The sequence below is a fragment of the Desmodus rotundus genome, chromosome 4 (genome assembly GCF_022682495.2).
Source record: "Desmodus rotundus isolate HL8 chromosome 4, HLdesRot8A.1, whole genome shotgun sequence".
Taxonomy (NCBI): domain Eukaryota; kingdom Metazoa; phylum Chordata; class Mammalia; order Chiroptera; family Phyllostomidae; genus Desmodus; species Desmodus rotundus.
The window spans coordinates 129,607,736-129,621,811 of record NC_071390.1 but is presented as its reverse complement, the minus strand read 5'-3'; the positions used below and the strand labels follow the sequence as shown (position 1 = coordinate 129,621,811).

General features: G+C 44.0%; 1 protein-coding gene across 1 annotated transcript in view; it reads right to left on the bottom strand.

Annotated features, from left to right (window-relative positions):
* Positions 1-14,076, bottom strand: part of PARM1 (prostate androgen-regulated mucin-like protein 1) — a 111,360-nt gene that overhangs the window by 40,073 nt on the left and 57,211 nt on the right. Inside the window, exon 2 of the mRNA XM_024579491.4 lies at positions 163-858. Coding sequence (XP_024435259.2) covers positions 163-858 — 696 coding nt within the window. The remainder of the gene's footprint in view (positions 1-162; positions 859-14,076) is intronic.

The window sequence follows — 14,076 nt, the reverse complement described above, 5'->3', positions numbered from 1 at the left end:
AAATAAAATTTGCACTCCTGTGGAAATTCTTGTGAATTATACTTCAGCTCAGATTTTACCCTCTAAAATTCAAAGTTGATAGATTGTGTTTAGTTAACTGAACTTCTTAACATGTCCACATAGCCAAGAATGCTAGTAGTGTTCTAGACAGGGACGACTCACCTGAACTTAGTGCATGCTCCACTTCCTGCATGATCACCCTGGGGGAGGCGGTGGTGGTCTCCGTATCTACCAGAATACATGTCACTTTGGCTGGCACAGTTGTTTCGGGTGTTGTCTCCACGGGCACCAGCTCTGAGGTGCCATGTGAAGTGGGGGTGTGGCTAGAGCTGTACTCCTGTGCTGGGGACTCTTGGGTGGTTGAGGCTCCTGTGCTTGTGCTGCTGGGCTCAGTGGAGCTCTCGTTGGTGCTGTCAGAGACGGAGGAAACCTCTGGTGGTGAGGTTGATAGGGTTGGAGGTGATGAGGCTGAGGCCTGAGGGGAGGTGAGTGCAGGAGACTCAGTAGGGGACTGCGACCCTGTAGCTGGCACAGTTGCTTCTGGAGTGCCCGAGCTGTGTTTTGTGGGCATGGGTGTTAAGTGGACCCCGCTGCTTGTCGATAAGAGGTCTCTGTTTGTGCTGCCCCATGTCAAGGTGGTCTCCTGTTCTCTGGGCTCTTCAGAAACATTCTTGGGGGGTAGAGATGTCTGCACTGACGGCACTGTAACTGAGAGCACCGAGTTGCTGGGGGTGCCACTGGTGGAAGAGGTTGAAGGGCTTTGTGGAGAGCTCGTCCAGAAGGCCGTTGGCGAGACAATCTTTTCAGACAAAGAAGCAGGCAAGGGGGCTGAAGTAGGCACGCTCTGTACCCTCAGTCCTGTGGAAGAGCCAGTACAAAAGTGGTTAATGTGTGAAAACCCGAGAAGAAAGGCTGTTTTACAGCATTTCCACAGGTCTTACTCATTTTGCATGGTGCCTCCTCAATTGTGAAGGTGACTTTTAAATAGGTTTGTTCCCACTAATTGCTCTCCCTTTCCTCTGTGGCTATCAGTCGAAACCAGCCTGGAGGCTCAGTAAGAGCAATTAGTGGATCAGTCAAAGCAAGTCCAGCCAATCCATGCAAGGAAGAAATGTTGTCTCCTTCTTGCTTCAAAGCATGCCCTTAAAAAGTGAGACTCTCTGGGGGACTGACTATATGGGAATTTGGACTGCTGAGGGCCATGAGCGTACAAATATCTATTTGAGGCCCTGCTATCAATTGTTTTGGGTATACATACACACAGAAGTGGAAGAGGTGGATCATATAGTAATTCTATGTTTATTTTTTTAAGAATTGCCATATTCTTTGCTCCCTTTTATTTTCCATAAAACAGTTTATTCCTGAAATTACAAATTATTTATTTACTTATTTATTATTTCTTTCTTCTACCAGAGTGTAAGCTGCATAGGGTGCCGGGATCTGGTTTTAGTCACTGCTGTCTTCCCCAAGCCTGGGACAGTGCCTAGGTTATAAGACACACTCAATAAATAATTGTGGAAGGGAAAAAGAAAGGAAGGAAGGAAAGAAGGAAAAAAAGAAGGAAGGAAGGAAGGTAAGAAGGAAAAAAAGAAGGAAGAAAGGAAGGAAGGAGAAGAGAGGTAGGAAAAATTAATTAAGAACGTCATTAAAAAACACTCTAGAATCTCTCTAGTCTCTTCTACATACCCCTCAGTGTGGTCACATCCATCATAGTTTCCTCGAGGATGACTGCCTACCTGGTGTTATATGAGCTCAGGAACCTTGCTGAAAAAGTCAACCTCACTCTGTGCCATTTTATTGTGCATATCCCTATGCCTGCTGTCTTGTTAGGTCTTCGACTATTTAACCCTCCATACCTCGAGGAGATTTTCTCAAACATGTAGGGTAGCATGTAGGATACAGCCAACCACAATCAAGATTAGTAAGGAATAAAACTTGGGCTAGATTCCAGCACAGAAGAAAGGAGAAAATATATATGAGGGGCATTCAAGCACTTGGGGGTAAAAATGCTTCCTCCTTCATTCTGCCACACAATAGATTCAGTAGCTGATGGAAAGTTTTGCCCAGAATCTATTCTGAAAACATAGTTTGCTCATGATTTAACAAAACTTAGCATTTGGATTGTTATCAGAATAATTGGTTTTCTTTTATTTAAAAAGCAGTTGGTCAAGACCATAAACTCTAAGAGAGTCATTCCCTAGTAAACATGAGGGTGGTCCTCTCAAATTAGGGCCACATAACAGTCCCTGTTGCTATGGTGGACTTTTGGCAGCTGTGAAGTGTCAACAATCTCAGGATGAATACGCAGCAAGAGATTTTTGAAATGTGGGCAAAACAACAATTGGAACAAATGTTATTAAAATAACAATGTCGCATATATCTTTATTTGTGACCTTTAGAGCTTATTGGCTCTGCATCCCAGTCGCTCCCCTGGCTCATTAGAGATTCTGAGGCCAGAAAAACAAAAATGACAATGTTTACTATTGTTTATAGTGTATATAATAGATGCGCAGATGGAGGGAGAGAGAGCCTCAGTCTAGTAGATGAGTCAGAGTCTTTGGAAGTCTAGGGTAAATGAGGAATGAGTCATAATCAAAGGAACATTCATTCATTCATTCATTCATTCATTCAAGCTTCTATTGAATGTCCACGGTCTTCCCCTCAGAGAGTTCATCATTTAGCAGGACAGAAAGGACACTGTCTTTTTGTACTGTGATATGATAAATGCCTTAGGGAAGTCAAAGCAAGTTGCAATGAAAGCCCTAAGGAAAGATGAACACATTCGGTATGGGAACCGTGGAATGTAAAAACACACAAATGTCAGTTTCCCATGACATTTAGAAAAGTCACAGAAGAGAAGACATTCGAGCGGGTTCTGAAAGGATGAGGACACACAATACACCACTTAAGATGTGTGATGTTCCGAGTGACACTTGCATTGTCATTTCCAGTGGAGCTAAAAGTTGTGCCATGGAAATTATTCCAGTGCTGAAAGGACATGTTTCAGGAACTGACTTTGTACGGAGGACACTCATTTTCTTGTTTAATTCTGACGAATATACTTTTATAACTCCTACCCTTCCTCCTCCAAAGACCACTGGAGGTGGTCACTGACTTCCCATGGCTGCCTTCTGAGTACTTCCGTAAAGGACTTTGCAGTCTCGTTCAGGCAATTCCTCCTCCTAACAAGACAACCATGTGGGAAGCCATGGAGCAGTACTGGTTATCTTTACTTAAACAATTAACAGCAAACCTTAATGTTTAATTAAACATTTAAAACATGAAAACCTCTGCTTTTCCTTATTTCATGGCACATTCATATTGCTCTGACTTAATGAGGGTGGTCTTTCAGCATAAAAATATCCAAAGCTCAGGCACCATGACTGTCCTGGAGAATGCTAGCTATCCTAGTTTGCTTCAGCTGCTAGAACAAAATACAATGGACTGGGTGGTTTTAACAACAGAAATTTACTTCTCACAGTTTGGAGGCTGGAAGTCCAAGCAAGGTGCGGGCCAGCTTAGTTTCTGGTGAGAGCTCTCTCCCTGCCTTGTAGGTGATTGTCTTCCAGCTGTGTTCTTCAGTGGTCTTTCTGCATGTGTGCTTGGGGAGGGAGGGAGGGAAGGCAGAAGGGAAAGAGTGTGCAACCTCTCTGGTGCTCTTCTTATAAGGACACTAATCTCATCGTGAAGGACCCACCCCCGTTACTTCCCAGAAGCCCCATCTTCAGATGCCATGACATTGGGGATTAGGGCTTCCAACATTCAGAATCACAGAGGAAATATTATTTCTGCCTTCTCACATGTAGGACTTGTGTTTCTACAGGAATACCAAACTGAGTAAGTCAAACAGCTAAGAATGTATGTATTTCTTCAGGATATAAGAAAATAATTAGAGCTAAAGAGGGCCTAAGTGATGAGTAAGTGCAGCCCCTCATTGGATAAATGAAGGAACTTCAGACACAGAGAGGGGAAGTTATATGATTGAACTTAAGCATCTGAAAAAAGTTTTGGGCAGTGTTGTCTGGAAAACATTGTGTAAGGGCAGAGTCAGAACTAGAATTCCCACCCCTGTCCCCTGGCCCCTGTCCCACCACCAAACTGTGCCCTGGGCTCGCAAAAGCTGGTAGAACATGCTGGAGCAACTATCATTGCAGAGCAAGCAAGGAGGAGCCCATGCGAGACTGGGCCACTGAAGTTAAAATAGCGTAGTACCCCATACACCTTCCCATCCAAAGTAGAGTCACTTTCCTTTGTAGAAAAGAATTAGTTCTAATATTTCCTTATGAAAATGGCAGAAGAAATAAAATGAAGAAATTGAGCCCATTAATCTCTAAATTAGAGGTGCATGAGCCTTGTTCCCAAACAGAGAGACATTGCTAGATACGGTATTGCCCTGTCTGGGCAGGGATGGACCCACAGGCCAATAGATTGAATGAAGGGAGGAAATCTCTTAGACTTGGCTCAGATCAGAGATGAAAGGGTATGATGGCCAATTAAGTCTGAAATTCTTCCCTGTAAGTTTATAAATGACCATCTTACCTGAAGTTTGGTCAGCTTTTGTGTTGCAAGAATAGCTGATGAATTGTTTGTTTTTCAGAAGAAAACAGATTGTAGTTGTATAGAAAATTATTCATTTCCATATATATCAATTATTCTTTATGAAGGAGACCAGTATTGTAGTTTATGTTTCTTTGATAATACACAAGAACTGTGTCTGGCTTGATCCTGGTTTCTTGTCTTGCCTTGGAGGAGGGATTTGGGGGCTGATGGCTGAGAGAGGTAGGTGAGTTCTCCCAGTGCTGAGAAGAGTTACAGGACGTTCTAGGCCAGTGAGTCTGCATTTTGCACGTGTTGTTAGCCTGACTAGTTGTCAGGAATATGGATCTGCAACATCGACTGCCAGTGGACAGTGAGTGCCCAGAACTGTCACCTTTTCCTGGGTCTCATGAGCGGCAACCTGGGCCAGTGCCAGTCCCAGGCAGCCTGATTACCTGTGTTGCTCTCTCATCTGTTCTCTCTCTCCCCAACCCCCACCCCAACATGTCCTTGCCTGTCCTTGGCATGTCAAGTACCTGAGAAAACATCTGACAAAGCTTTGGCAAATTCAGTGAAACTCTATCAAAACACAGTCAAGGCCTCTCCTGTTGCTGCCGCGTCAGCCCGAGTGTTGCCTGTGGTCTCAGCGGATCTTGCCAGGCCGACCTGGCAGAGGCCCCACAGCTGCTGGAGGTCTGCGTGCTAAGTAATCACTAACAGTTACTCCACACAGCCAGCCCAGGAGCTTCTTGAAAGGCGACTGGACCGTACACTCCCCTGTGAGGGCGGAGGGGAGGAAAGGAGGCCTGCACTGGCTCCTGCCGGCATTGAGGATAAAACTTCAAATCCTCACCAGGGCTTAGAAGGCTGTCTGTGAACCAACCCCGATCTGCCTCTTCAGCCTTGCTCCCCACCAGATCTGCAAACACCCCAGGCCCTTTACTTTATTTCTTCTGCCTAAACAAGGCTCCATCTTCTCTCTGCCTGAGTTATTCCTATTTATCCTTCCAGTGTCAGCCTTAGGGCCTTTGCTGATTCCCTGCTAAATCCATTCCTCCTGCCCTCAACCCTGTATGTGCTCAAAGCACGCTGTAGAACTCCAGAGCACTGAAAGTGCCACATATCAATAACTATGTAATTGCTTACAGGGAGCTTTGTTTAGTCCTTGTGCCCCCTCCCCCCATAGACTCTAGGATTCATGTGGAACAGGGACTTAGGGATTTGCTCCGCATGTGTCCTCACTGCCCAGCCCATGGGAGGAATTTAAATATACAAAGTCTGTCCAGAAGGTATCCAGGACGTAATAGGAAATATAGAGACATTTGTTGAAGAAGATGACAGATACAAGAAGCATTGTACATAGGAGAGTGACGCCACCTCAGTCCCCTCGAAAGCAGACATCTTGGGACCTCACGCAGTTCTCCCAGTCACCATCAGCTGCCTTGTTGTATTTTCCTGAATCTTATAGAGGGTCTGAAATGTCTTCCCTTTCCAAGGTGATTTTAGTTTTGGGAAAACCCAGAAGTTGCAGGGTGCCAAACCTGGGCTCTAGGGGTGCTGAGACCCCTGGGTGATTTGATGTTTTGCCTAAATATTCTGCATGAGATGTGATGCGTGAATGGGCGTGTGGTCGTGACGAACTGCCAATAACCAGTTGCCCATAGCTGCAGCCTTCTGAAACATCTGAATAGTTTCCGTGGAGGAATGTTCAAACTTAATGCAAAATTTGATGCAGATTCGTTGCTCTACTCAGTCATTTTGAATGCAACAGCCACACAGTACACAGGCTCACTCAGCAGCATCTACCACTCCCACTCATCATTGTTCGCACATGCGTATTTCAGTCCACTCTCCTTGGCTGCCAGGTTACATCCATGTTGTACAAATTGTTCTCATTATATTAACAATGGCTGGATTTTTTCTAGACAGACCTGGTATGTATGTGAATGAGCTCTGTGCTCTGTGCAGGGCACTATGCTAAGCACTTCACTGCATCATCTCATTTAATCATAATAACCATTATTATCTTGGTTTCACAGATGATGAAACAGGCTCAGAAAAGTTAAGTAACTTCCCCAAAGTCACACAGCTACCATATGGCACAGCTGAAGCTTGAACCCGAAACTCTCTGGCTCCAGGCTAACCTTTTAATTACTCTCCTGCATTGTATGGGGAAATGCAAGGGTCATTTTGAAGTCTGGGCCCCATGCTTCTAAGGCAATCACCAGTTTTTCTCGATCTCCCCTAATAAATTCTCTAGTAGAAGCCACTAGAATGATCTTTTGAAAAGTTGTCTGACCATACTGAATGCTTCTACTTCCCTTTAATCCTGTAACAGGCTCCCTACGTAGAAGTCCTGAGCTCGCGGGCATAGCACACATCACCTTACATGACTCCCTGATCCCACCTATTCATGAGTCCCATGACCTTAGTGATTGAGTGACCGGGGCACCTGGCTGTCCGAAATCTCACAATCTGACTGTCTGCCTCCCTGCCTCTGCACCTGCTGTTCTTGCCACCCTGACTCCTCTCTTGCCACCCCCCTAGTTATGAGAACTCTAGAGCCTTACCTCCTCTATGAATATTCTCCAACTTGACAGAGAGTTTCTCCTTTGTGTGGCCACAGCACCTGATACAAACTTTAGCTGTAGCACACATTGTCCTGAGGCATAATTTCTCCCCATGCTTGTCTCCAGTCAGGCTGGCAGCCCTAATAATAGCAACTGTGTCTTGTGTTTTTGTGTTTTAATGCCTGGCACAGAGAAAGCACTCAATAAATATTCACCGAGTAAAAACATGGGTTTTCTACACTTTGGAAAACAGGAATGTTCTCTGGCTCGTACGCCAGGCATGATAGCAGAAATGCACTCTCCCTTTCTTTGTCCGTAAGTTCTGTAAAAACCACCAGCTAATGGGACATTTTGGATGGGTTTCTAAACAGACTCTTGCTATGTTTGCTGGCTCATTTCTACTTTGCATACCACGGGGATTTTCTCTCTCTGTGTGTGATATAGACCAGAGTTACCAGCTCTTGAAATGCTGACTATCAGTCAGTCGGCTCAAACAATGGTAGGCTGGACTTACCATTCCTGCACTGAGTGGACTGAACTCCAGCAAGCATTTTCGAGAGAGAAATAGAGTAAATGTAGTTTTAAAAAGGTATATATATATATATATATATTTTCTTAATATCAAAGCTACGTCTTTGTATTCTTCATCTTGAGTGAAGACACCTTTCAGACTCCCACACTTATAAAAATTCCCTATGTTGCCTTTGGTTGGGCTGGGGCTGCTAAGGGCCTCCAACATTCCAGAAGGTTCATCTAACATTTGCAAAACCATTACTAATCAGTCTGGTCCAACCATATGGTATTTGAAAGCTATCATATGACTAGACAGAATGTGTATGCCCCAAAGCCATCAAACTGTGTTTAAGAAGACACTTATTTGAAGTAGATAAGCCATATTCTCCTGAGTATTTTGTTTATGGAAATGAGATACAATTCTAGTCCGAAAAGAGGAAAAGTGCTCTGTGTTCCAGCTGCTGAATTAGAACCTGCAGACCTGGTGTGTGGCTCAGTTTTTCCATCCACAAAACCAGGACTAATGGCATCACCAGGCTCCTGTGGGTGCCACAAATGCTAATGAGAGAATAACATTTGTGAAGAATGTTGTGCTTCCTGGGAAAAAATATACCATTTTCTTTCTTTTCCCCAGAGGCAACATCTGTCTTTTTCAGTCAAATGCCCACCCCCCACCCCCTCACCCCAAATGCATTATCATTAGCTTGGTGGGACTGTGGTAGCCCTGGCTGACCTCAGGAGGAGGACCTGCTGAGCAAAGATGCCTGAAAATATATATATTTTCTTAATATCAAAGCTTAAAGTGACCAGGTGCTCCCATCTGTCCATATTCTGAAAGTACCCTGTCAGTGGTTCTCAGGGCGGGCAGAGGAGAGGAAACAGACCACACAGAGAGGGCTAGTACCTTCTCTTCGACTGCTCTGTGGTTGAAGGTGAATATGGGGGACTACCTTGGGTAGTGGAATAGGATAAGAAGACCAAACGCATTCTATAGGTGGCAGGGTACCTCTGAGTCACAAAGTCATGTTCTCAGGTTCCCTTTCCTGGGCCCAGGTCCAACATTAGTGGGGCCGAGAGCAAGAGTACACACAAGGCCCACACGAAGAGTGTCTAAACATGGAACTACTATAAATTAAGCTGTCTGTGACCTGGCCTGTGCTCCATCCAGGGCCCTGTAGCCCTCTCCCAGAGATCCTTCTAGTGACCTAACAGAACCAGAGATCTTCCAGGGCAGGGCAGGCCAGAGCCGGGCCTGGGCTCACCTGAACCCAGGATGGAGACTGGCCTGGACACGTTTCCCTGGCAGCTATGGTGGGCAGACTCCCCTATCCCAGGCCTCACTTTTCTGGTGGAATTTTCAGGCATTCCTGAGCAGGGAGGGAGTGCAGGTAGCACCATGGGTGACTTGTAGTGACCAACTTCAAACAAAGGCAGCCACTCCGCTGGTGGCTCAGAGCTGAGGCTCTGACCTCTCCTCCTTACATTCCTGTGCTCACTGCTACACCCTCTGGTCCAGGGGCCCAATTCGGATCCAGTAGCCTCTCGTTTTTCTTCAGTTACTGAAATTTAAAAAAAAATCCTCATGGGAGTAAAAAGAAAAAAAAAGGCTTTGTACTTGGGGGGGTTGTAAAATGCAGTGTCTTGCTTGGTCAAGGGCAAGGAGACAGACTCTTCCTTCCATTCCACCTCCTACAGGCCCAAATTATACAATCAAGTCATTTCTCATACCCTGCAACCCCTGGAAATGCCTAGAACTTAAAAAAGCCCATAATATCGGCCTGCTGTGAATCTGAACCTCTTACTTCAAAGGATTGTTTTTGAGACCTGGCATTGCCCAAATAGCTGAGATAGCCCTAGTGCCTCTGTACCACTGCCTCCTCAGACTAAATGCACCTGCTCACTTCTTCCCTCACTTCCTCCCGCTCAGCTGACAGCCCCGTCCATGACTTCTCCATGACTTCTTGTTCTACAAAGAGCTGTAGATCTTTTTTAAAAAAGATTTTATTTATTTTTAGAGAGAGGGGAAGGGAAGGAGAAAGAGAGGGAGAGAAACATCAATGTGTGGTTGCCTCTCATGTGCCCCTGACTGGGGACCTGGCCCACAACCCTGGCATGTGCCCTGACTGGGAATCAAACTGGTGACCCTTTGGTTCACAGGTCTGTGCTCAATCCACTGAGCTACACCACCCAGGGCCTACAGATCTTTAGACGGTCAGCTCCATGGCAATTTGCCTCTGGAAGGACAGTTCTTAGGGTCACTCCAGGCTGATGTTTCCCGGCATTCTCATTGGAGAATTAGTAGACAGTTTGACTAATCACAAGACAATGCCAATGAATTGCAGTCGGATAAATGAAGCTGCTGGTTTCATAGCATCTTAGTTAACACTTTCCTAATGCCAAATTCTGGGCACTTTATAAGAATTACTGTATTTCTTGGACTATATGATGCACTGGACCATAAGACGCACCTAGGTTTTAGAGGAGGAAAATAGGAAAAAAAATTATGATGCAAAAAATGTGGTCCTGCTCCTGCCTCCTATGACCTCACTCTACTGCTGCCCCCCCCCACCCTCGTGAGTGAGGTAAGCTACATTCAGACTATAAGATGCACCCCCATTTTCCTCCCAAATTTGGGGGGAAAAGTGCATCTTATAGTCTGAAAAATATGGTAAGTCAGTCTCCACAACTAACCTAGGATAAGTGTTATTATATATAGTCCTCATTTTAAAAGTAAGCAAACTATACACAAGAAAAACTCAAAATGGATTAAAGAACTAAATATAAATCATGAAACCATAAAAATCCTACAAGAAAATATAGGCAGTAAAATTTCAGACATTTCTTGTAGCAATATTTTTGCTGATATATCTATCTCCTCAGGCAAGGGAAACAAAGAAAATAAATAAATGGGACTGCATCACAGCAAAAGAAACCATCAACAAAATGAAAAGGGAGAACATATTTTACAATGATATAACTGATAAGGGGTTAATTTCCAAAATACATAAAGAACTTACACTGCCCAACCCCAAGAAGACAAAAAACCCAATTAAAAAATGGGCCAAGGACCTGAATAGACCCTTTTCCATAGAGGACATACAAATGGCCAATAGACATATGACAAGATGCTCAAGTCACTAGTCATCAGAGAAATGCAAATTAAAACCACGATGAGACATTACTTCACACTTGTCAGAATGGCTAGCATCAATAAATCAACAAACAAGTGCTGGAGAGGATGTGGAGAAAAGGGAAGCCTGGTGCACTGTTGGTGGGAATGTCGACTGGTGTAGCCACTGTGGAAAACAGTTTGGAGTTTGCTCAAAAAATTAAAAATGGAACTGTCTTATGATCCAGCAATCCCACTTCTGGGAATTTATCCGAAGGAACCCGAAACACTAATTGGAAAGAATATAAGCACCCCTAAGTTCATCGCAGCCTTATATACAATGCCCAAGCTCTGGAAACCCAAGCCCAAATGCCCGCCAGTAGATGAGTGGATAACAGAGCTGTGGTACATTTACAAAAAAGAATACTACTCAGCCGTAAAAAAAAAAAAGAAAGAAAGAAAAAGAAAATCTTACCTTTTGCAACAGTGTGGGTGGACCTGGAGGTTGTTATGCTAAGTGAAATGAGGCAGTCAGAGAAAGACAAATTCCATGTGATCTCACTTATATGTGGAATCTAATGAAAAAAATAAACTAACAAACAAAATAGAAACATAGGCATGGACATGTGGAACAGATTGATAGCTCTCAGAAGGGAGCAGTGTTGTGGGGCTGGATGGAAGAAGGTGATGGGATTAAGTAAAAACATATAAATATATGTATATATATGCATATAAAAATAAATAAATGGGACTACATCAAACTAAAAAGCTTTTGCACAGCAAAAAAGCCATATATATAAAATGCATAGACACAGAGAACAGTGCAGGGACAGGAAAAGAGGGGTGGGGGTGGGTGGAGGCGGGCAAAGGGTGGGAACTGGGGGCAGAGAAAGACTGTGCTTGGGGTGATGGGAATGCGATGCAGTGTGCAGGTGATGTTTTGTCGAAAACTGTACACTTGAAACCTGTGTGGTTTTGTGAGCCAATGTCACCCCAATAAATTTGATAAAAAATAAAATAATAAAAACATTACTCTTCAAAATAAAAATACAGGTAAGCAAACTGAGGCAGAAAGGCCTTAAAATAATTTATCAATACATATAACTGTAAAGTAGTGGAGCTCGATGCAAACTCAAGAAAGCAGTCGACTTCAATGACTCACCTTCCTAACAATCTTGCTGTATGTATCTACACAGCCGAGACTCATGGGATAGAGGCTAAGGGACTTTTGAACAAAAAATTTTGCTTACCTATTAGAGGAATATGGAAGAAAAGAAAATTCTCTCAGTGCCTATTCCTTTCCCCTCCTCCCTGTCTTTAATGTGGGTGTGATGTCTGGCACAGTGGCAGTCATATTGTGACGCCAAGGATGAAAGCCAATGCACTAAGGATCACAAAAGTAAAAAAGAGAAAGAGCTTTCTTCTTAACAATACTGTTGATTCTGCCAAGCTAGGTTTGGGGGTCTCCAGACTTCCTGTTAAATAAACAGGAGATGCCCTGGGGGTTTAAGGCACTGTTGGTCAGGGTTTCTTTTTCTTATAGTATGGATGGTGGATTATGTAAAAATCTTATCGCAATGCCTGGCACAAAGTAAGAGTTCAATACATATTAGGCTATTATTTTGACCTCTAAGTTCCTTTAATTTTCTAAAGTTACTTTTTAGGCATCATCAGAGGGAGACTATGGTGTCAGCTGCAGCCTCAGGGACAGAATGCTCCCAGCATCCTTCAGCAAAGCAACAGGCAGCTGGGCCTACCAGCATACCTGGATGTATTCTCTAGGCTGATGTTTGTGAAAGCTGAGCTGCCTCACAAACCCAGAGAATGCATCAGAAAGGAAAAAAAAAAAAAACAAAACCTGATACACGTGATCTGTAGTTTTCCATTTTATTAAAAAGTGGTTCAGAAACTTCTGGGACATTTTTCACCATGAGTCTTAGAATGACATGCATGAGATCAAGTAGCTTCAGCTGGCTGAGGAAGCGGAGGAAATAGCACCGAGCAACAACCAGGGATCTGTACCTTGTCATTATCAGACAAGCTGGCCTGCCTTTATCGTGCTGTGCGGTGCAGGCAAGAACACGCTCACTGGAATGGCATCCTGCTGTTTAAATTTTAAGCATCACTTAGGAGTTTCCATTTTAAATATTCTATTAGACTTTTGTTTGTTTGGGTCCAAGGCAACCAATGCGTACTGAATGCCAGCTCTGACCAAGGCACCCGGGTATCTAAGTGCCATGGAGGAGGGCATACAGGAAGAGAAAGAAATTTGTTTTATATTTCACATAGTCTTGTCACTGACAGCTGCAATTTGGCTTTATTTTTCCCCCATGTATGTTGGTGCTTAATGCCCTTTGTACTTGACCTTTCTGAATAATGACCTCTCATACTGGCACAGTCTGTTTCCTCCTGTACCACCTTTCTGCACACAGATCATCTGTTTCATCAAGTAGTAACTCGATGCTTGGGTTTCACACCCGCCCCCAAATTCATATGTTGAAACCTAATCCCCAGTGTGATGTATTTGAAGATGGGGTCTTGGGGAGGTGACTAGGTCACGACAGTAGAGCCCTAATGAATGGCATTACAGTCCTTACAAAACAGACCTCACTGAGCTCCCCAGCAAACTTCCTCCAGGTGTGGACACAGAGAGAGGTGCTGGCCTTCAGTAGAATGAGACCATGCTGGTGCCTTGATCTTGAACTTCCCAGCCTCCAGAACTGTGAGAAATAAATTTCTGTAGTTTATAAGCCACCCAGTCTGTAGAATTTTGTTACATCAACCCAAACTCACTAAGGTGGAAGGGAATAAACAAGTAGGTGAAGGGGATTGGTAGGCAATTTACTAACATACTAAAGTAAGGTATTAATTAATTATAATTTTTGCCCTTTAGCTCTTTTTGTCTTTTATAGACATCTAAATGAGAATGAGTTTTGTTATTTACTTGAGTGCTCCAGGCTAGAGGTGCTGAGGCAGAATTTAGAACTTGAAGTCTCTATCTGGTTTTGTGTATATTGAGGCTGTAATTTATGGACAAGCTACTTTTCCTCTTTAAGATCCAGTTTCCCTGATTATTAACTCCTTTCCCTACAAAGGACCCTCAGTCCTGTGGTTGGTTGGCCTTTCTGCTGACGGGGGTCTGGTTGGAGGATGGAGGCTGTGGATTCTACCATGTTGTACAGCAAGACCCCACTCATCACCACAGACTCCAGGGGAGGATTTTGTGTCTCATTTTCTTGTGCAATGTGGCTCAAGATAGGCAGACCACCCTAGGGAAGAAGGGAACCATGCCTCTTCCCATGTTCTTTCCCTGAATAAGAAGAAGAGGCCCAGGGAGTGGGAGCTCAG